Here is a 22,656-nt window from a genome sequence, read left to right on the forward strand (position 1 = left end):
AAAAAATGAGAGAAAATTAAAGATGTGGCATGTGGGCGTACTGTGACAAGATCGTTAATAATTGGGGTTATATATTGCAATTATCAAAAAGGGGCGATTTTAATACCGAAAAAATGTGTCCGGGGGGTAATAGGACCAACGCAGTTAGGGTGTGTAGTTGGCATTTTGGTCAAACGTTGGGGGGTATTTTGACTATTAGCGATGTACGATGCTAATTATTGTCTCCTTAAAATTATTGACATGAGATTTTCCAAATGAGTTTAAATTCTATGGTAAAGAATATTTAAACAATTATGTCATTAATAAGATAATTACAAATAAATTTCATGATAAGAATTAATTAATTATCCGATTAAAATAGTAATCAACCTACTATAATAAATTAAATTGCATTAATAACGTAAAAATATATTTGCTCGGTGAGTGTTATGTTACTTAACACTCTACCCTCATGACTCCAATAGGTATAGGTATGATGTTGTTAAGTGTTATGTTACTTAGCCATTTAGATAGTTTAAACCACGGATGAAATGTGATTTAAAATCATGTTTGGATACGCATTTCAATTTCTTAAGTTGTATTTTTTTCTTATAGACATAAAAACCCCACAAGTCATAAAAACTATCAAAATATTCTCAATTCTTATACGATCTTACCAAATGAGCAAGTTATAATTCATAACAAAATTAATATGCTACTAAAAGGTTTTTCTAAAAAATACAATTGATCAAACTCTAGTTCAATAAAAAAGAAAATTTAACATAAATAGTAACGTAACTACTCTTTAATATATTCTTCTAACATGGTAGACATAAATAAAGGTGGGTAAATAGTTAGTGGAAGTAATTGTTAAAAATATTTATCAACTTATGGGTCTTTTTTTTACAAAATATAAATTTATGAATCAAGTTTGGTGGTTTAAACTCCAAATCATGCCTTTTTGGATGATTTGAAATTTCAAACCATAATTTGAAATCATAAGATGAAATGCATGTCCAAAACGCCTACTGAAAAAATTTGAAACCAAAGTTTTTTCATGGTTATTGCCTTATTGGCTAACGTGCCCGCATCCCCTCCGCGGGGGTAAGTCGAATCTACAGAAGCTTAAGGGACAGTCTACGTAATTTTTATAATTCGTGGAATAAAATAATAGTACTAGTCCATTAATTAATATCAATCATATTCTTGAATCTTTCTAAAATAAACAAACACATCTACTCTTTTGGCAATTCCAAGGTTCAGAGTCGGAAGTAGCTCACTACTCCAACCCCATTCTTGGACTGTAACCAGAAACCGTAGATTATAAATTCCGGCCAAAATCAAGGCCGGCGACCGGTGAAATAAACAAAGGGATAACCTAAGCAACTACTACTTTGTTTGGATGTGGTTTGTATAATTCTATCCCTCCCTTTCTCTAATTTCATTTACTCTCTTGGTATGATGTAACTTTTTTACTAGTAAAAATGAATTTGGGTATGAAATTATACGTGCAGTGATACTTAATTTATGTTTTATTCTATATATTATGCTTAGTGGCAGTTCAAGATTCCTTTTTTTTTTTTTTTCCTCTTCTTTTTGTCCATTTAACTGATGCTTTTAAGAAATGTATTGTTATTGCAAATTGGGTGTTCAAGATGAGATGTAAGAGTTGAGAGTTTGTAGGGGTAGGCAATTGATTAGAAGAGGCAACTGTTGTATTAGGGTGTGTTTGGTATGAAGGAAAATGTTTTCTTGGAAAATAAGTGGACTTTTTTACTTATTTTCTAGTGTTTGGTAAACCAACAACAACAACAACATACATAGTGTCTGTGTACACAGACCTTACCCTACCTTGGGAGGTAGAGAGGCTGTTTCCAGTAGCCCCTCGGCACAAGGAAGTGTTTGGTAATTAAGCAAAAAAAAAAAATTATCCCAAGAGCATTTATATGTAATCTAGCAAAACATAAAGGGGGTGGAATGGGTTGGGGAGTGACGGTTCGGGGAGGGGAGTTGGGAGGAGACGATGAACTTGGAAGTCACTTATGGCACTTGTTTTCCTTACTTCCATTAGGGAAGTCATTTTTCTCATTTTTAAGGAATTTGTATTCCTAGAGAAGATGTTTCCCAAAACATTTTGACCAACCACACATAGGAACATTTTTGAGAAAATATTTTCTTCCATAGCAAACAAACCCTTAGTGTTTCAGGGTTTTGCCTTTTTGACCCTGCTTTTATTGGGTCAGGGAATTCTGGAGAAGGCACAAAAGGAAGGTATATGTTACATTTGGAGTACTTGGAAGTGGGTACCTTTTGTACAAGCTGTATGACGGACACAAGCGTCGACTCTCTGATCTTGAGAGGGAACTCGCGGATGAGAGGAGAAATGAGGAACTCATTAGATCCCAGTTAAGATTTTCTCTTTTTTAATCGTTTATTTTCCTTAAAAGGAAGGTATATTCTTTCCTTTTCATTATGTTTGGTGCACGATATTATGCTTAGAGTTATTTGTCTCATCCGTAGGATCAAGGAACATTTCGAGAAAATTCAGACAATAGCTGATTCAACGACATTGCCTCATGTAATTCGATATTTAAGTAGTCGAATAGAAGAACAATTGGACCTCGCGCACTTGACGGAGAGTTTGATGAAAGGGAAAGACCAGCCAAATTCTCTAACTGCTGCAGAGAAGCTCGAACTATGGGACAGACTCAAAATTTTAAGTATGGACATGTGCACATATATACTTTGCATTAAATTTTATGTACTGCTGTTAGCTTATGATGTTCTATTTTGTGTTCATCCAGCTTTTACCAGAATGGTGTTGTCTCTTTGGGCGACCACAATGCTAAGCTTATATATTAGAGTTCAAGTCAACATATTAGGGAGACATCTTTATATTGATACTGCGCGTGGCCTCGGAAGCTCTATTCAACTTGTAAGAACTGCTTCTTTTTCCTTGATATGACTATGATTCTATCTTGCGGTTATATTGATCGATGATCGTTGTATCTAGAATGTCTTAAAGTTAGAAGTCTTGCCTCTTAATGGTTATCATTCTCCACAGCTTCGTGGTTGTATATTGCATATTCTGTGTGTCTAGGACAATGAATTAGTCAGGTGGTCAATAAGATGAATTCACTGTCCCTGTTGATAATGTTTCTCCCGGAGCTTTTCTTAAATGAATATAAGAAGATGCATAGTAAAGTTAAAATAAGTTCTATTAAATGGTTCTGAGCCCAGCAATATTGTATGAGAGTGAATGTAAGGCCCAACATATCCTTTGATAAAACAACAATAACAACAACTACGCCTCGGTCCCAAACAACTTGGTTTCGGCTGTATGAATCTCCATCTCTTCATTTAAGCCCATACAATATCATCATCATACAACATATCCTTTGATAAATGTCATACAAATACATTTGTTAATATGAGTATATTAGACAAAATTAGAATGGTTATTGCTTATAGAGAGAGCTGAATGAGATGGCAAAACGGAATGAGAATGCCATTCAATGGTTGATGGGTATCTAGAATACATTGGGTCAACCTGGCAGGAAAATCAGTGAGGGTTATAAGGCTCAACTTGCTAGTTTATTCTAATAAGTGTCATCATAAAAATATCGTATAAGGCGTTTTACACCAAAACAATAGGAATTCATCCATTTTGGGGTGCTGAAATGGATTTGCTTCTTCAATGGACTACTTAGAAACGCACCAAGGTTGTGGCTTAGTGGTCAATGAAGTGGGTTGAGAACCATGAGGTCTCAGGTTCAAATCCAGCAGGGACAAAAACACTAGGTGATTTCTTCCCATTTTTGTCCTAGCCTTGGTGGACAGAGTTACCTGGTACTTGTTACTAGTGGGAGGTGGCAGGTATGCCGTGGAATTAGTTGAGGTGTGTGCAAGCTGACCCAGACACCACGGTTTTAAAAACAATAAAAATAAAAAATTGACTACTTAGAAACAATTGTTTCAGCTGACAGGCCCAAATTGGTATCTTTCGAAGTAGATCATCTAGAATGTTAACCATTGTTTCTTCGTTCTTGGGAAGAGCATCTGATCCAAATGTCATAAAATAGGCGTGTACCTGTAATTACAATAGGCTAGACATGCCCTTAAACTTCTCATCATTTTACATGCCTCAGAAAAGTAAGCAGACAGTAGGAAAAGAATGGTACAACAAGAAGAGAAGCAGGGCAGTAAGAGAGGAAACTTGACCTTGGGCAATCATGATAAAGGAACTCCCATACTATTGTCTTAGAAGTTGGACGATCAAGTATTTAGCCAATAACAAAAGAAGGCAGGAACCCTTGTCAGTTACCTCGTCTTAATCTTCATTGTTTGTTCATTAGGAAGGCAGAATGGGGTATTTTTTCTTTTGAGTAGACGACATTGGTATCCACTGGCACCTATTTGTATAAGGAAGCAATTTCATCCCATGAATGGGAAGGCTTGTGATTGCAGATATCTTAATGCACTTAACCAAGATTGCAAAAGAAATAGAATGAAGTGGAACCAAGATTGCAAAAGAAATAGAATGAAGTGGCCAGGGGGAGGGGTTGGGGTAAAGGTTAAAAAATGAACACTACATACATAGCCACATAGGTACATTAAATGACAGGCTTATTACAAACAATCATTAAGACAGTCTCCAATCTCGCTCAACTGGGACGATCACTTGAACAAGACGGGATTGATCGATCTACATCAAGAATTATGACTTCTCTTCCCAAGAGCACATCTACAAAGTAAAGAGAGCTCACACCACACTCCGTTACACTAAAGCCTTTAGCTTTCACCGAGAAGAAGAGATTAGTTCCCGCTGGCTTACTCCTCACTAGCTTTGATGGAGCCAGAGCTTAGCCTTATATATGAATAAATGTCAAGCCCAGAAAGTTGGATGTCATCAATGATGCCATACTTTAATATTGGTGCTATCAGTTCTAGGCAATGAAGCTGCGGAAAATTGTTAAATCAAGGGAAGGACATAAAAAATTGACAGAAAGAGTTCAAGCTGTAAGCAACTAAGCTATGCCCAATGGCAAAAGCAAGAAAGGGATATAGAAACTGACATAAAAGATTCAAGCTTTAAGCTTCAAGGATGATGGAAAAGACTAACCTGTCAATAGCAGGGAACTGATATAGAAGCAGCAGACTGAATCTCATTGACACTAACTTCTTATCTGGTCAACGAAGTCGTGGGAATAACAGAGCCCGCCCTTCCGGCATACTCAGAAGGACTACGTCTCTAACTCCCTCTTTGACCTGTTCTGCTTGCTGCTTTCCCTGCTTTTTTAGAAGTCACATGTGTCCAAGTTAAGCTATTCAAAGAGGAAAAAGAAAGGAGGCCTTTTTTATTTTAGGATAAGTGAGGAACATTGTCGACCCTTATTTGATTGCATGAGGACTCCACCATTCCTGAAGCCTGTCAATTAGATATCACGTACTGAGATAGCACTAACACTCTTATATATCTTATAGTTGAGGAGAAAACTGGCGACAATTATAACAATAACTTTAATAGCAACAAGGAAACAACTATCTCAAGAAGAAGATAAAATAGCAAGCATAAGAGTAAAATATTAAGAAAAAGTATGAACATAGTATTTCTTCATCATATTACGAAGCACAGAATGTTCCATTCCTATAAGAATTTTAGGATAAGTGAGGAACATTGTCGACCCCTATTTGATTGCATCAGGACTCCACCATTCCTGAAGCCTGTCAATTAGATATCACGTACTGAGATAGCACTAACACTCTTATATATCTTATAGTTGAGGAGAAAACTAGACAATTATAACAATAACTTTAATAGCAACAAGGAAACAACTATCTCAAGAAGAAGATAAAATAGCAAGCATAAGAGTAAAATATTAAGAAAATGTATGAACATAGTATTTCTTCATCATATTACGAAGCACAGAATGTTCCATTCCTATAAGAAATAGTATGATATTTTTTGCAAGCTTAGGAGAGGGAGATGCTAGCTTTGCAGAGGAGGGTGTGAAATAGGGAGAATGGAGTCTCTACTTGTGGACCCTTTGCTACTCTTGTCGATTACCTCTGGATTTCCCATCTTTAGACTACAAGATTTCTTTTGTTTCCTCCTTGATAGTAGATACTAGATAGTAGAAATTTTGCAGAGAGCCTTCTGTACACAAATGTTTATCTACCAGTCATATTTATCTAGATAAACTTCATTCTATAATGTGCTTATAATGCGTCAGTTGGTGTTACATGTGCAAGGAGACGGGCGAGGACGTGGATCACCTTCTTCTACATTGCGGGGTTCCCATGAGATTATGGAGGGATATGTTTAGGTGGTTTCACAGACTTTGGGTAATGCCAAAAACTGTGAAAGATTTGATGCTCAGTTGGAAGAGCCAGAGGAGGAGAAAACGAAGGGCTTGGAATGTGGTACCGCTTGTGTTGATGTGGGTAGTATGGAGTGAGAGAAATAGGAGAGCTTTTAAAGGAGTAGAGTCGAGTTTTTCTCAGTTGAGGAGTAGTCCTGCTCTCTTATTTACTTTTGGTGTAAACAGAAAGTTCCTAGTTGTATAGAGGGTTGGGTGGAGTTTGTAGAGAATCATAGTTTGTAGATTCGTGATCTTTTGGTATACCCTTTGTATACGGCCGTTGTGGCAATGTCTATGAATGAAAATACTTTTACTTGATTTAAAAAAAAAAGGTTACTTCTAAAAAAATGTCAACATCTAAAATTGCTAGTTCCCACAAGCTATACTCCTCTTTGGTGTAGGTTATTAAAAAACAATTAGAACAGTCGGGCTCTAGAGCAACCATAAAAATCAAAATGGAAGAAGTTCAACCCTTTATTACAATGGAAAAGGGGAAGTAAGAGTGGCTTGTTTTATCAAAGCCTATTTTTTAGGTGCTCATGCAATTCTTTGCTTACTCTATGTTAATGTTGATCCAGTTGGTGCCTTGGTGGTAGTTAGCCTACACTTTTTTCGCTTATTGGAACTGAAACTGATACTAGTCTTTTAGCCAACAGTTCTTTTGCTCATTCGAAGTTTTTTTTTTTTTTTTTTTCCAAGGATGAAGCTGATCTAATTGACAGAGATGACGAGCAGCAGTTTCTAGCCAGTGCAGACTATCTTACCAATGTTGGCCTGCCTACCTTGATTTCAACTTTTGAAGCTGCAACATCTGAGGTTCTAAAAGGGTAGGCTCCTTACTTCATTTTACCACTTGGAAGTTCAAATGTGCATCTAGAGTTTAGTGTGTTGCTCAGTTTGATTCCATTTTTATTTTCAGTTTTATAACCACATAAATTTGGTATTTAGTTCTTCGAACTGAGTGATGGACTTATAATCGATGGTTAGGTTCCTTAATTTTATTCTTCTTTTTTCCCATTTATGCCAAAAGAGATAATTTTCAATCTTCAGTAGCAATGAAACTGCTAATCAGGGATATCTATATAATGAAAACTTACGCATTAAAGTCTCAAGATGTTGTAGCCATAGGACGCTTTCTTCGATCCACAACCTTTTCCTTTTGCCATCACTTTGTAGCCATACTTTAAGGCTCCTATCTTGTGGATAATCCTCTTGGCACTAGATCTTATTAATATCATGATATTTGGTTTCTAGTGAGGATAAAATCAAAATGTGCATGATGCAAGAGGTTGGAAAAAATAAATGCTCAACATATTGCAGTGATGTTCAGTTCTGAATAGATCCTGGAATGAGATAACCTTGAGGGTATCAAAGTGGAGATATAGATTGAACTGCTGCAGCATTGATGTGTAACTATTGTAGTCTGGCAGTGATGATAAGATAAGAGAGAAAGCGAAAAACAGAAATGTCAAGGGAGAGAGGATAGTATTGGGGTTTGTGGAAAAAAGGGAAGCGAAAGAGAGTCAAAAGGTAGAAAAATAACTTTGGAACGAAAAAGCTCAACTCCAGAACAATGCTTATGAGAGTTTGAAGAATCAAATCCATGTTGTTAAATGCATAGACTTTCCGTCAAACTACAAACCAGTTCTTTTTTAAATTTTAATCAATATGTGCACACACAAAAAAAACACTTCGAGAGAGAGTGATGAAAGATCCAAATAATCTCAATTTTACGATCTGGGAACCACATACTGGATAACGGATCAATGGTCAGCATCTGATTAGTACACCAGGTTCTGCTTACTCCTGTGTCTCTATGTGCAAACGGTAGATGAAATTACTTGTGTTTATTCTTTTGCATTATGTTTCGTTTTGTATTTTTACCATGCGAGACAGTAGAAGTTTGATTCACCGCTCTTTTTAAAAATAAAAAATAAAAAAAAATTGTTGCCTATAAAGGATATTTAGTTGGAAGACGATAAACATAAGAGCAGTAACTATTGAGTAAGGAGACTTTTTGAGTTATTAAAATGTTATTATCCACTTCCAACCTCCTAATCCAATGGGCAACGAGAAGTGCCACATCATCCCCTTTAACCTGCATATAAAGTCCTTGGGACAAAGAAACCATACCCATGCAATCCTAGGTGATAGAATGGAGATAATGTAGGACAATTCCTAGTGGGAGCTTGTAAAAAATGTCTCTAAATCGTGCACTTGGTACAAAATCACATGCTTAAAGGGCACGATGTGTGGGAAGTACATTGTCCTTCTGGAGTTAAACATTTTAGTGGATGAAAGGCAGACCCTTCTTAAACCATAGCATTGCATGGTTGTGTAATATTACAAAAGTTGTATTTGAAATTAGCTATTTCTTGCCAAAATGTGTCTTTGAAAAATTTCTGAACTTTTGGTTTGCAGAAAACAGCTGAAGGATTTCTTCAACAGAACTGTACTTCATGATACCATTCTGCAGATATTGGACACCTTCTTGAGCATGGGAAGTCCTCATCAGTGGCTGGGCTTTTTGATGCCAGAGCTCTCTAATTTATATAACTCTGCTGCTACCTCTTGCGGTAGCAGTACGGAACCTTCTCCTGCATCCAAATTTGAACAACTTATGCTGGAGGCACGGGCCGTTCTGTCAAGGTACTCCTGTTTGCTTTACCCATCGTGTTGCAAGACAGTGTTCAGCTCGGTACCAAGTTCATCACTATATTGTTGATACAAAAAATTATAAAGGTTTAGGCGCTAGGGAAATATTTTCTCAGTGTCATGCTCAAGACCCGAGTTTTGACATCTTTTGTTGCTCTGGAGCACGTAATGGAGATATTTCCATCTTTTCATGCTGCTTTAAGCACTAGTAACAAAGGGACTGAACTCCCGACCCACCACCCAAACAAAATAAAGGAATAAAGAATAAAAAGGAAAAAAAAATGAGTTTCCTTGTAAGGATTAGAACGTAATGCAGCAGATAAAGCAAAATGTCTTCATTCCTTATCTCTGGATTGATGCGTGACAGCATTCAGTATTGACAAATTTCAAGTATTTGTTTCTCATATTATTTGTCTTTGGCAAATCTGTTAGTTGATTACTTATCCTTTTGTTTGGCAGCTCTGAATTTAAAAATATTCTGGACATGTCACTTAAAACAGCGGTGGATGTGATGATGGATGACATAAGGGGCCTCTGTGGAGAAACCAATTTAAAATTAGGCATTCCATTAGCTAAACTTCTACCACGGCTTGCTCAGATGAGTCACATCCTGCTTGAAGAACCCAATAGGGACAGATACATCCAAATTGTCCAAAACATGCCAGAAGTAGAAATGTTCTTCACCTTGTTATATGCAAGCACACCAGCTTCATAGTGTACGAACATGATGTTGTATTCTTGTGTAGCTTCAGTGTAGGCATGGATGTAAAAGATTACATATAGCTTTTTGTTAGTTTCTTTAAGGGTTAAAATTTGGTCAAAAATAAAAAAACTGAAGATTTTCTGGTGAAGTTACATTCTTTGTGAGTACTCACAGTAGCTGCTAAGTATGGAGTAATTTATTATGCAGCCTGATTATTTCATCAGCTGAATTAATGGTTTAAAGCTGCTTTTAAAGGTGCAACTTTGTTTTTTCCTAGCTTAGCTGAATTCTTTTGCGTGATTTGATTGTTCATATGTGTATTGACTTAAGCTTTTCTTTCCATGCTTGAAAGTTCTTGAAACATTCTGTTGTTGGAATTTAGTAATTTTATATAGTTTCGAGGATATTGGAACTCAAATGATTGATGCGTACAGGATAAAGATTGATATCTACATTGTATAGAAGCTGGCATGAAGCATGAACATAATAATACAGAAGAAAAGGATAAAAAGAACTTGTGAATTTCCTGCTCAAGTTTGTGGTTGCTAAGCTGGTGGAATGAAAGTCATCTGCCTTTGATTTTTTGATGATGGTGGTTCTTGGGCTAGCATGAACACCTTGGCTATTTCATCAAGTTGGGCACCTGCTACCTTTCACTAACACATGTATTGGTAACTTTACCTATCAAGACTTAGGCATATGAAAAGAAATCACCTTGTGTTTTTTGCCCCTCTTGGGATTTCGAACCAAAGACCTCGTGGTTTTCCTCTCACTTCATTGGCTGTGCTAAGAGTCATTAGCTTATTGATGACGTGAAAGTGTTAATGCAACCGAGAGTGTTCATGGAAAATTTCAATGAAAAAGAAGATTGCATATATAGCAAATTGCCAGAAGATCGAATATATGGCAAATTGCCTTAGTATCGCATACATGTGAAATAGTTTTGGAGAGTAAAGATAACAAGAAAGTGAAGTTTTGATTTACAGGAAGGAGAGTGAAAATTCACTAAAGATATTATACCTTGATATCCTCAACCAGATGGACCCTATTATTGGTAAATGTTGTTTCCAACATTTTGTAGAAGTACACCTTCTGATGAATTGATCGACCATTCATCGGATGAATGAATGAACATGTTAAGCAATAAGTACATACTGTTTGTTCCAATATGTCCATTAGACACCCCTATTCATACATGATCAGTCGATGGTGATATTTATTCTTTACTATGCTAGAGAGACAGAGAAGGGAACCCTTCAGTCCAAGAAAAGGCGGCGAAAAACCGAGCTCAGCTCCTGCATCATTGGAGCAAAAACATGTCCCAGGATCTTATTCATCTAATGACATGCTCATGAGCCAATGATTTCAGCAGCAAAGATCAGTCCCAATAACCCACCTTGGCTTGGACAGAACAGTTTCCTTCTCTCCTCTGCTTTGTGATGTAGCATGTCGGAGGAGCCTATTCTATATATAGTCTCCTCCTGTCTCAAATTATGTGGTATTGTTTGACTAAACACGGACTTTTTAAGAGAAAAAAGTAAGAAGCAGTGCTTTCACATGTTTCATAATTCTTGCATGATTTTGAGGGGTACCTTCCGTGTCTTCACTTCATATATCAGTAAGTGTGCGTACGCTCTTTGTACTCTTTAATTAATAAAATGTCTCCTTGTATTTATATCAAGAACAGTACTGACGGCGAACTTAATGATGTAGAATTTACTTTCCTAAGATTATTTCGAATCTTTATGCTTTGGGACAAGGTATTAGATACCTAGCAGCCTTCTTTAAAGCAACCCATTTTGCTTATTAAAGACTAAGCGAATGCCAATTAACGATGAATGTCAGTGCCTTCATGGTCCTCACCTACAAGGCTATAAAATATTACTCCCTCCGTCTCAAGACAGTTTTCGTGCTTTTCATTTACAAGTTCTTAAAAAAGCATTAATAAGGGTAATATTTTGACAAAGTTACCCTCTTAAAATATTGCATCATGTTATCTCTCCTCAATAATTATTTATTATATAATTCGTGCCAACTCCATCAATGGTGTACACCCTCTTAAGTATTGTAATCAATGCAAAGGGTAAAATGGGAAAAAATTACTTAATTTTATCTTGATTTTTTAAAATGACAAATATTTTGAGACCGAAGGAGTAAAAGATAGCAGCAAAATTTGACTTAATTGGCTGTGTGCCTGGGAATTTTGTATTCTGTAAAATACACCAGGACACTTATAAGTTCTAACATCTTATTCACTTTTCCGTTTATCACAAAAGCTTAACCCCCTGTTTGGATGGTGGTTTCCCGTGGTTCATTAATGTATGGTTCTCTATATGTTTGTTTTCGTTGTTCTTAAAATTATGTGGTATGGTGTTGTAAAAAAAAAGATAGCAGCAAAATTTGACTTAATTGGCTGTGTGCCTGGGAACCCCCACCACCCCAACCACCAACCACTACCCCTCACCACCCCCTAATTCTGTAAAATACACCAGGACACTTATAAGTTCTAACTTATTTTTTAAGTTCTATTTTATTCTGAGTTTTATTAATATATATAAACTTATTTTTCCGTTTATCAAAACAAACAATACAAATGTTATTAAAGTGAAATTTATTGTTTAGTTTTATTATTCAAAATCTAAGACGAATAATGAATGCAGAGGGTAAGTGAAATTTATTTTAGTTTTATTATTCAAAAATCTTAGACGAATTGTTGCCAAGAAATTCGTCATGTATAATTAATTAAACAAGCAATGTATAACTACTAAGAGGTGTAATTATATTGGTTTGCATCGGATACTTCTAGAATAGAAGCCGTATTCAGCTTATCAATACTTTCATTTGGGGGAAGTGATTTATACACAATTAATTTTGTTTCAAGTAACTTTACCATCAACCAAAGTCTGTTAAATTGTCATTGCATTCTTTTACTACTTTTAAGGATAACAATGGCCACCAATTTTATTCACTTACATAACTATAAAACTTCAAACATATTATTGTACCAAAAAAACTACAAAGAAATTATAATAGTACAAAATAATACTATAAATTTAGTGCACGAATTCGATTCCAGACATTGATTCAATTAAATATCCATATCTTCTCTTGATTTTGTATAAAAACCACACTAATAAATTGATCTAAAGCTAAATGGAATGGGCTATATAATTCTCGCCATGATTCTAGTGGAAGAAGTTGATGACCCGACATGCCTCACTTTTTCAAGGTTAGATGTAGTTTCTCATTTTGTTTATAAGGATTAATAAGTAGATCAAACGTTCTTACTTCCTACTTCTTTTATTTTCGTTTTAGCTGAAATTAGTTTTCGTACACGCGCGATGTGCGGCGGGTATCAAATGAAATTAATCATAAAAAATTATCATACCCAGTTTATATCCTTATTATTATTATTATTATTATTATTATTATTATTATTATAACAAATGTAATTACTTAAAATTATCATTCTTGTGGAGAATTGGAGATAGTTTAGTTTCTATTTATAAGTCAATTTTTAATACTCCTACGCGTGAAAAATTTATTAGAGGATGTCAAAATATTCTTTAACATGCTTTAAATATAAAAAAAAAATGAATTAAGGAGCTAAGTTATGCTCCATATAATATTTCATCTTGGGAGCTAATCTCTAATGAGTGAGTAGGATCAATTACGAGTATTTTATGAAAAATATTGTAACTTTTTTTGTCTCCTGAAAAGTGGGTAGGAGGCACTCCACATTTAAATTTTATGTCTTAGGAGTACTCATCCCCTACAATATTAAAGAACAATATCATTACAAAATCAATTAAAATAGTAAAGACGCCTTCTGCTCTAACATATCTGATATGTTTTTACTTCTTTTAAGAGATAAAACAGTCAACATATTCAAGAGGATCTTGACATTGACGCTCTAATTTCTGACGTCTAAGCAGATGAAACGTTAAATTTATCCATACCTTGAATCGAGATATGTGGTGAAAACTAAGACTTTTTGCCCATCTATTAAAGTTTATCCAATGTCTTCATATGATAATTCTTGATCGTTTTAATAACCATATTGTTTTCTGAAACTGAAGTAACATATTTTGGGGAAGAGAAAAAAGAATATTCGGAGAATATAACGGACATTAAAAAAATCTCGAGTAGGGTAGAATCAGAAGTTGTATGTATTCGAAGTCATTTACCTAGAGGATATAATTGTTTACGAATACCCTACGGATTGGAAAAGATTCCTGAATGAAGCTAAAGTTGCTAAACCTGCAAACCTGAAGAAACGTTCAAGGATGTTGTTTTGAAGTCGTGGAAGCAGAAAATGTTGCAGTTTTTAATTAGAACACAAGAACCTTCTAAAGAGAAGTCTCCGGCTGTTTGATGGAAGTTCTTTGTGAAAGGGATTTGTGGTATTTGAGGAGGCAAAATGTGATGTCCTAGTTTCTTTTGTGATCAATTGTAAAGCTACTTTTGTTTGGATTCAAAATTTAGGGGCTTATTTTGTTTTAATTCTGTTATATGCCTCAAACACACATATATGTGTTTGAGGCATATAACAGAATTAAAACAAAATAAGTGCAAGCTCAAAATGACAAATAATGTTCGTATTTTAGCAATTTGATAGTTAATTCAAAATTATTGGACATTGCCTAACCTTATGAAGATAGATCAATTATAAACCAGAGGAGGTTGGCTTATATGTTAGATATGCTAATAAATTGATTAAATGAATAGAAAAAAATAATTAGGTAGAGGTGATAGATTATCTCAGTAGTGGAAAAGTAGAATCTGTCAAGAAGTAATTAGTTTATACTAACGGATGAGAGAGAAATAAATTCATTAACTATTAATATTATAAATAAAAAATTAAAATTTATATATAAACAATAACTATTAAGGCCTAAAAATTTGCTCGGCCTAAACAAAGTGCTTCACTTGTTTGAGGGTTGAGCTTGTCATGTGTATAAGTTATGTCGGGATTAGAATGACTAAATTTTATAATAGATTACTTAGATAATAACAAAGTTATTTAGAGAATATATTTTTATTTCGGTTTATTGGATTAAAAATAGGATATACAGGATATATATAAATCAGCACTTGATTTTGCACTAGATAAGTTGGTACAAACCTTTATTTTCAATTTTAACCTTAAATGTTTTACTAGCCAGTTTGGCCAAGCTTTTGAGAGGCCAAAAGTGTTTATTTTATTTTATTTTAAAAAAGTGTTTATTTAAAAAATTATTTAAAAAAATAAAGTCTTGGGGAGTAGAAGAAGATGTTTTTCAAAAGCTAAGAAAATATTTTTTCCCCAAAAGCACTTTTGAAAAAAAATATACTTAAAAGCGAGTTTAAAAGCTTGGTCAAATATTTTGCTGCTCAAAAGTGCTTTTTAAGTTAATTGGCCAAACATAAACTGTTTCTCATCAAAAATACTTTTTCTAAAAATACTTTTCAAAATAAGTTAATTTTAGAAGTTTGGCCAAAAAAAAACATCCTTTAGAAGACGCTAAAGTATTAAAATGACACCCTTCGTCCATTTCTTTCACAAATAGTGGCGCTGTTCCATTAGCAACTCGGGTGGGCCATTCCTATTCCACTTAGATACTTTTTGCACCGGTTATCGTAGCAAAACCAAACATAAATCTCACGTAGATTAATCAATTAAATTGTGTATTTCATTTAAATTGTGCCTAACTCAATTAAATTATGCCAACTTATTTTAATTGTAAATTCACTAATTTGTAAATTCGTGGAGTTTTGACCCATTAAAAATTGGCTTTTGGGTCGGTTGGATGTGTCTGATAAGGTTCGCGTACCCTTTGGTGTTGGTTTTGCTCTAATAATAGTACAAAAAGTGTCTAAGTGGAATAGGAATGACCGCTGAAGTTGTTTCAAATGGAAGAAGAAGTGACGATCTCTGAAAATTGTATCCCTTAAAAATGGTATCTTGGTCATTTGATAATGTATTATGTTATTCCGCATTGAAGTGGTAATATCAGAATTGCAGTGCATAATTCATCCTAAAGTTGCTAATTTCGCAATAAAATATTCAACCAAACGCGCCTTTTTTAAAATGAAAAAAGAGGAAACACTGATTAGTTACGGGGGAAATTTCAGTAATGTACAATTTAGCACACAAAATTACATTTGGGTAGTCATATTTTTAAATTACAAACCTATGACCCAACAAATTATGGCCGCAGCTTGTATATACAGCATTATACAATAATGTACAACTTTGTACAACAATATACAACTTTATACACCTATTGTACACAATATATAAACCTTATATAAAAATGTATAATAACGTATAAGTGTTATCGTTTATACACACTTCTACAGTGTTATGCAGTATTATATAGTGTTTATACAGTTTTAAAAGTGTAACATAGTGTATGTGTTTTATACACACTTTATCCTTAAAAAAACACAACATTAGAAAGAGATTTGGAAGGAAAAAATAGCATCTTGGAGTTTGATATGGGGGGAAAGGGGGTGGCTATCTCGGGTAATAACTTTTTTTAAAAAATGGGATGAAGGCTTAAAAATGTAAGAGAAAAAACTATGGCCATTTTGGGTAAATATTTTACTCAAAATGCCATGGAGTGTTATTTTCCCTTAGTTACGCAGGTAAAATGGGAAAAGTATGAATTATACCGTATAAAAAGAAAACTTAATGAAACATAATTATCTCCCTCGTACTCCACTGCAAACAATGGCGACAACAGACGGCGACGTTTTAATGCTAGAAGCGCCACCGGAATCTCGACCGGCAGTGTGTAGTAGTGCTGAAGTGATAGATGCTTTACCGTACATTGATGAAGACTACGGTCATCCCAACGTTAAAGATGAGGTTGACCGTTTGGTTGAAGAGGAGATGCGCCGTAGCTCCAAAAAACCTTCTGATTTCCTCAAAAACTTACCTCCTCTTCGTAAATTCAACTTCCAGGTGAAATTTATAGTTTCCAGTTCTTCAGTACTTTTTTTTATCTGAAATTTCTAGGGTTCCGTTTTAAATATTCATCAATTGCTGTGAGTATTAGCTTTATTGGAGGAAAAAAATTGCTACTTTGTCTTGACTTGTGTTGATTTGATAACTGCTTAATGAGGTCATGATTATTGTGGATTTCTTGGGTTCCATTTGAAATATTCATCAATTGCTGTATACATTAGCTTTACTGGAGGAAAAAAATTGCTACTTTGTCTTGAACTTTGTTGATTTGATAACTGCTTCATGTGGCCATGGTTTTTTCTTGTCTAATACTTGCTCCGTTTCGATTTATTTGTATGGTTTTGACTTGGCAGGAGTTTAGAAAGTAAAGAAAGTTTTGAATTTGTGGTCGATATAAAGATATGTAGAATTTACCACCATGTCCTTTAATCTTGTGGTCTTAAACATCAATGCGTGGAAAATTTGAATTAAAGAGTTGTCAAAAAAGGAAAGAGACATTCTTTCTCAAACAGAGTAAAAAGGAAAGGAAGAGAAACAAATTGATACGGAGGGAGTAAATGAATTGGTATTAGAATCACCCAGTGCTTTCAATCTATACTTGCTAATTCTTTTGCTCTTCAACTCTTTTTTTTTTTTCCTGAATTTCTAGGGTTCCATTTGAAATATTCATCAATTGCTGTATACATTAGCTTTACTAGAGGAAAAAAATTGCTACTTTGTCTTGAACTGTGTTGATTTGATAACTGCTTCATGAGGCCATGGTTTTTACTTGTCTAATACTTGCTCCGTTTCAATTTATTTGTATGGTTTTGACTTGGCACGGAGTTTAAGAAAGTAAAGAAGAGTTTTGAATCTTGTGGTTGTATATAAAGATATGTAGAATTTACCAACATGTCCTTTAATCTTGTGGTCTTAAACATGTCATGTGGAAAGCTGGAATTAAAGAGTTGTCAAAAAAGGAAAGAGACATTCTTTCTCAAACAGAGTAAAAAGGAAAGGAAGAGAAACAAATTGATACGGAGGGAGTAAATGAATTGGTATTAGAATCACCCAGTGCTTTCAATCTATACTTGCTAATTCTTTTGCTCTTCAACTCTTTTTTTTTTCTCCTGAATTTCTAGGGTTCCATTTGAAATATTCATCAATTGCTATAAGTATTAGTTTTATTGGAGAGAAAAAATGCTGATTTATCTTGAATTGTGTTGATTTGGTGATGTTGATGAGGCCATGGTTGGTTTTTTGCTTGTCTAATAAATGAATTGTTTTTAGAGTCAACTAATGCTTTCAATATATACTTGCCAATTCTTCTGCTCTTCAGCACTTTTTTATGTGAATTTCTAGGGTTCCATTTGACATACTCATCAATTGCTATGACTATTCGCTTTATTGGAGGAAAAAAATTGTTACTTTGTTTTGAATTGTGTTGGTTTGATAACTGGTTGATGAGGCCGTGGTTTTGCTTGTCTAATGAATGAATTAGTTCGAATTTCTAGGGCTCCGTTTGAAATACTTATCAGTTGCTATAAGTATTAGCTTTATTGGAGGAAAAAAATTGCTTTGCTACTTTGTCTTAAATTGTGTTGATTTGAACTGATTTCAATAATCCTTTTAGTTGCTTAAATAGGTGCAATTGCTGTAGCTAGTCAATTAAAAAATTCTATTAAAACTGGAAATCAAATAGAATTTTGTTTTGTCTTGTCACAGTCATTTTCCTTCAATTCTATCTGAATTCCAGCCGTATAAATAGAAAACATTACTAACTTGGCTTTGTGATAATTTCTAAAATACATATGCTTGTGACAAGTAGGATAAATTAAAAAAAAATGTGAATTTTTCTTGTTGATTTGATAACTGCTTGATGAGGACATGGTTTTGCTTGTTTAATGAATGAATTGGTTTTAGAATCACCCGATGCTTGCGAGGGAATATGAGCGAGTGAGAGCTGGAAAGCCTCCGGTACAGATAGATACTTCACGATATGGACTTGAAGTTCCGCCTGTGAACAAACGCAATGACGAAACTGCATGGAAGCAAGCGCTTCAAAAAGCTCAGCGTTTACTGCAGCATCAAGTGATCAGGTAGACTATTTGTAATCAGTAATGAAACTAGAGGTAGTATATTTGAGAGTGTCCTCTTTTGTAAAGTATATAATCATGGTTCTCAGTTTAAGCTCTTTTTTCTATATGGATTATACAAAAGACCAGTATTTGTCCAATAATTAATATATATGTGTGTAAAATCTAGTCATGGCGCATGATAGTTGATTCTGGAGACTTGTATACTAGCAGCAGGTCATATCCTAACAGAAGAAATATGAATATTTTGTCACTTTATTGCCAAAGTGTTTTCCTTTTTCTGCTGTAGTTTATCAAGAAAGTTCCTTTTGCATCAAAATGTCCTACCTGTATGTGAGGCATCAAGTACTTTGATAGTAATCATACGTTTAACATATTATGGTTAATTTTCCTCCCTTTTTACTGTGTACTGTAATGCTTGTTGCTTCTGTAACCAAAAGTTAGCCTCGATATTTTATAGGCTAGAAAATCTGGATCTAATGTCAAAGCATGGTCCTGATGTTTGGAAGCTGTACAATCAACGACTGGAGGCATTTTTAGCCAGGTTCTTTTTCTTTTACAAATTTTATATTTAGCCGAGGGTCTTTCGGAAACAGCCTCCCTATCTTCCGAGATAGGGGTATGGTTTGCGTACACTTTACCCTCCCCAGACCCCACATTGTGGGATTTCGCTGGGTATGTTGTTGTTGGTACTCTGATATCTCGTCCTTAACAATTTACTGCTGCCGACCCCAACTTGTTTGGGACTAGGGCGTACTTGTCATTGTTCTGCTATTTCATCCTTACTTAAATATTTACTGCTGCTTGCCTGCTTCTTTCTTGGTAGATTTTACATGCTCTTTCTGTTCATTTTGTATGGCGGTGTGTGATTGGACGGCGTCAAAGAAAGAAAATATTGGCACATACGAAAATACCCTTAGAACTTGTTATCCTAAACATGTCATGGCATTTTGGCTACAAGAACATGTCGATATAAAATGATAAGTTTAAAGTTAAAGAGTTTCCAACTACAGAATGGTGTTAATTTTTTGGAACAAACTAAAAAGGAATGGATGCCATAAAAATGGAACAAAAGGAGTAATAGATATTAGACTGCACATCATAAAAGAAGTTTTCAGGCTTTGGACAATATGACTTTGAAGGCATTGGTGACTATTTGGACTTGGTCTCTAGAGTAAATACTTTTGCATCAAGCAGGGACATGCTCTTTTTTCAAAAAAAAAAAAAAAAAAAAAAAAAAATTGATATGGTCAAACAATTTCCCTTCTCCGCTGCTGGTCCATCTGTGATTCAAAAGGGAGAAGCTGTGTGTCTTTTGATACTCTATACCAGTAAGGAGGAGCTGGGAGGAGTATTTATCACTGTATTTACACATCTGGAACCAGTTCTGTACAGTATTAATATCTCTCTTACAAAGAGAGCATGATTCTAGCTCGTCCTTTTTCTCTGGTATTGCTGCATCCCTTCCAGGGCTGAATATCAAACTAATTTGCTGCAGAATGCAATCACAAGGTGTTGAACTGAATGAAATGATAGAAACAGTAAACAGGGAAAGGAAATATCATCAGGTATGCGTATCTTCTGTTACTACTGATCTATTTCTGTACTGGCCTACATTGTTCTTATTGTTCTGTTCGTCATTGCATAACAGCAAACTACCGCATATGAGCTCAATGCATTGTCCATGCAATGGAGAGAGCTCTGTCTGAAAAATATTGAAATCCAATCTGCATGTGCGGAACCAGAAGATCACATAGCACAACTGAAGAAGGAGGCTGAAGAGAGGTCTGTTTTGTATTGTGTATCATTTATGTGTTTTCTAGTTTTGATAGGCTAGTTTATAAGATATTAACCTCTTTTATGGCAGGGGCTGGAATTTGGAGGCTAATGTTGAGAATGGCACTATGTTGTATGCAGAATCATGAGGTATTGATTTTGCTATTATGCTTAGTTTCTATCCATTGGTTGGATTAGTTATCAATGATATTAGCATGTAGGGGAAAATCAGATAAGAACATAAAATGACGAAAGTTTGGGAGGTGCAAGGATGAATTAGGTAGAAGGAAATGCAAAATGAATTAGAGGATTGAAAAGAATGGAAAGTACAATACAGGCAGTGCAGAATAGAAATAAAAAATTACACACTTCTTTTAAGAACCAATTGTGTTTGATGAAAGGAAAATAAAGAAAAGGAGTGAAGAAGAAAAAGAGATGTTCAACTCTCTAAGCTTTAAAATACTAATTGTCTGAAGTGAAAGAAAAAGTGATAATAGTATACTGTGATCTCCAATTTTCACTTGTCAAAAAGAAAAAATGTGATCTTCAATTTTCTTAATTTCCTCAAAATATGTAACTAGTTTTCCAAACAGAAATTCCCGTCATTATTCTTCCGTTTCCAAACATGAAAAACAAATTTCCTGGAATTGTGTTTCCTTAGCAAAATTCAGATTGCATACTGGGTCTTATAAAACCTTGTGGAGGAAGGCAATTCTATTTGATTGGGTTTGGCTGGGTATTTTTATGTTGAATCATAAAGGGTGTAGGCAATGTTTTCCCGCTTTCTCTTGTCGATTTCAAAGATGTGTGAGAAATGTCGGAACTAATATTGAAGGGAATATGTAGGTGTAGGTCACGTAATCACGAAGATTTGCTGCTGCTTGACTTAGATGAAGAAGTTGGTCAACGATCCTAAGCCCTTGCTTTAGGTCGGTGTGACAAGGTTTGACCGTGTTTTTTGTTGGAAATATTCTCTGTTGGCCATTGTTTTCCAATTTTGGCGAGGAATGTGTCCAATGTGGAAAAACTCACTCCCTGCTTCTGTAGCTCCCAGTTTCTATGTGGACGTGTTCATTTCTTATCATGGTAACAGTTATATTATGAATAGCTAATTTTTGCCAGTCAATGTGATTTTAATACAGTAGTTTTTTCCCCCTTGTATTCCTTTTTGTTAAAAGAAAAAAGGAGACAAAGAAGGCCCTCTCTGTTCCTTGAATCTTTACTACTACTACTACTACAAGCTTCGTCATTGCTTTTCTTTGGACTCCAATATGCTTTCGGGATGTGTAGACAAGAATGAAATTAGACTCCTATGCTGGGAGCATTTCAGGGGTGTATGTCTAACTACATTCTCTGGTTGTTAACAGTCTCTTAATGGCAAATATGAGAATACTGGTGAGGACAGATGCTTTGAAAGTTATTTTGCCTGAAAGCAAAGTGAGTTCACTATCTGACCATATATAACTAGGGGTGGTAAAATTAGTTCATGAAAATTTGTCTCGTGAAGTTCTGGTGGCTAATAACCTACTTATTTATTAACTCGGCTCATTTTGACCTTCCCAATTCAGCCCGAATGTTGGGTTGATTTGAGCCCCGATATAAAATCTTTTTTTAAAAAAAAATGTTTAAATACATTATATATAGCCATGATAAAGGAAAAATATTTCGTTACTTTTGTTTGCTAATTAAACATATTATAAGAAAATAAATCATTTAATTGCACAGCGTGCCCTCTGCTGCTCTTTAATTTTGCCCTTCAATTGGGATGGTCTTTAATAATCAAACTTATGTGTCAGGTAATAAGTTCTTTAAGGACACGGAGTATAAATTATGAGGTATTATGATATGAAAATATAAACTTATGCCTCACGAAAAAGTTATCTGTTATGAAGGGTAAAAATTGAAGACCAGCACAAAATAGGGACAAAGTGCAAATGACCCAAATAAATGAGATTGGTAAAACTTGAGGGGCAATTCGCAGAATTGCTCTTCGAATTTTGCCCCTCATATTTGAAAATAAATTTCGAACCCACGCGCAAAATAAAATTTTAAAAAAAACGCCTAGCCGGTCCCAAGATAAAAATTCCTTCACAAAGTTACGGTCCCAAGATCTGTTATGAAGGGTAAAAATTGAAGACCAGCACAATATTAAAA

General features: G+C 34.8%; 2 protein-coding genes across 2 annotated transcripts; both read left to right on the forward strand.

Annotated features, from left to right (window-relative positions):
• Positions 1–1,177: 1,177 nt before the first annotated feature.
• On the forward strand, positions 1,178–9,960 carry LOC132055551 (peroxisome biogenesis protein 3-2-like). Its single transcript, XM_059447432.1, has 7 exons — positions 1,178–1,386; positions 2,223–2,384; positions 2,500–2,699; positions 2,784–2,914; positions 7,041–7,168; positions 8,763–8,990; positions 9,456–9,960. The coding sequence occupies exons 1-7, from the start codon at positions 1,382–1,384 to the stop codon at positions 9,709–9,711; spliced, it is 1,110 nt and encodes a 369-aa protein (XP_059303415.1). The 5' UTR covers positions 1,178–1,381; the 3' UTR covers positions 9,712–9,960.
• A 6,446-nt stretch (positions 9,961–16,406) lies between these two features.
• On the forward strand, positions 16,407–21,730 carry LOC132055552 (pre-mRNA-splicing factor SPF27 homolog). Its single transcript, XM_059447433.1, has 7 exons — positions 16,407–16,648; positions 18,554–18,729; positions 19,187–19,270; positions 20,225–20,294; positions 20,378–20,511; positions 20,594–20,652; positions 21,349–21,730. The coding sequence occupies exons 1-6, from the start codon at positions 16,415–16,417 to the stop codon at positions 20,649–20,651; spliced, it is 756 nt and encodes a 251-aa protein (XP_059303416.1). The 5' UTR covers positions 16,407–16,414; the 3' UTR covers position 20,652; positions 21,349–21,730.
• The last annotated feature ends 926 nt before the right edge of the window (positions 21,731–22,656 follow it).

Source organism: Lycium ferocissimum, chromosome 5, assembly GCF_029784015.1.
Source record: "Lycium ferocissimum isolate CSIRO_LF1 chromosome 5, AGI_CSIRO_Lferr_CH_V1, whole genome shotgun sequence".
In the NCBI taxonomy this organism is placed as follows: Eukaryota; Viridiplantae; Streptophyta; class Magnoliopsida; order Solanales; family Solanaceae; genus Lycium; species Lycium ferocissimum.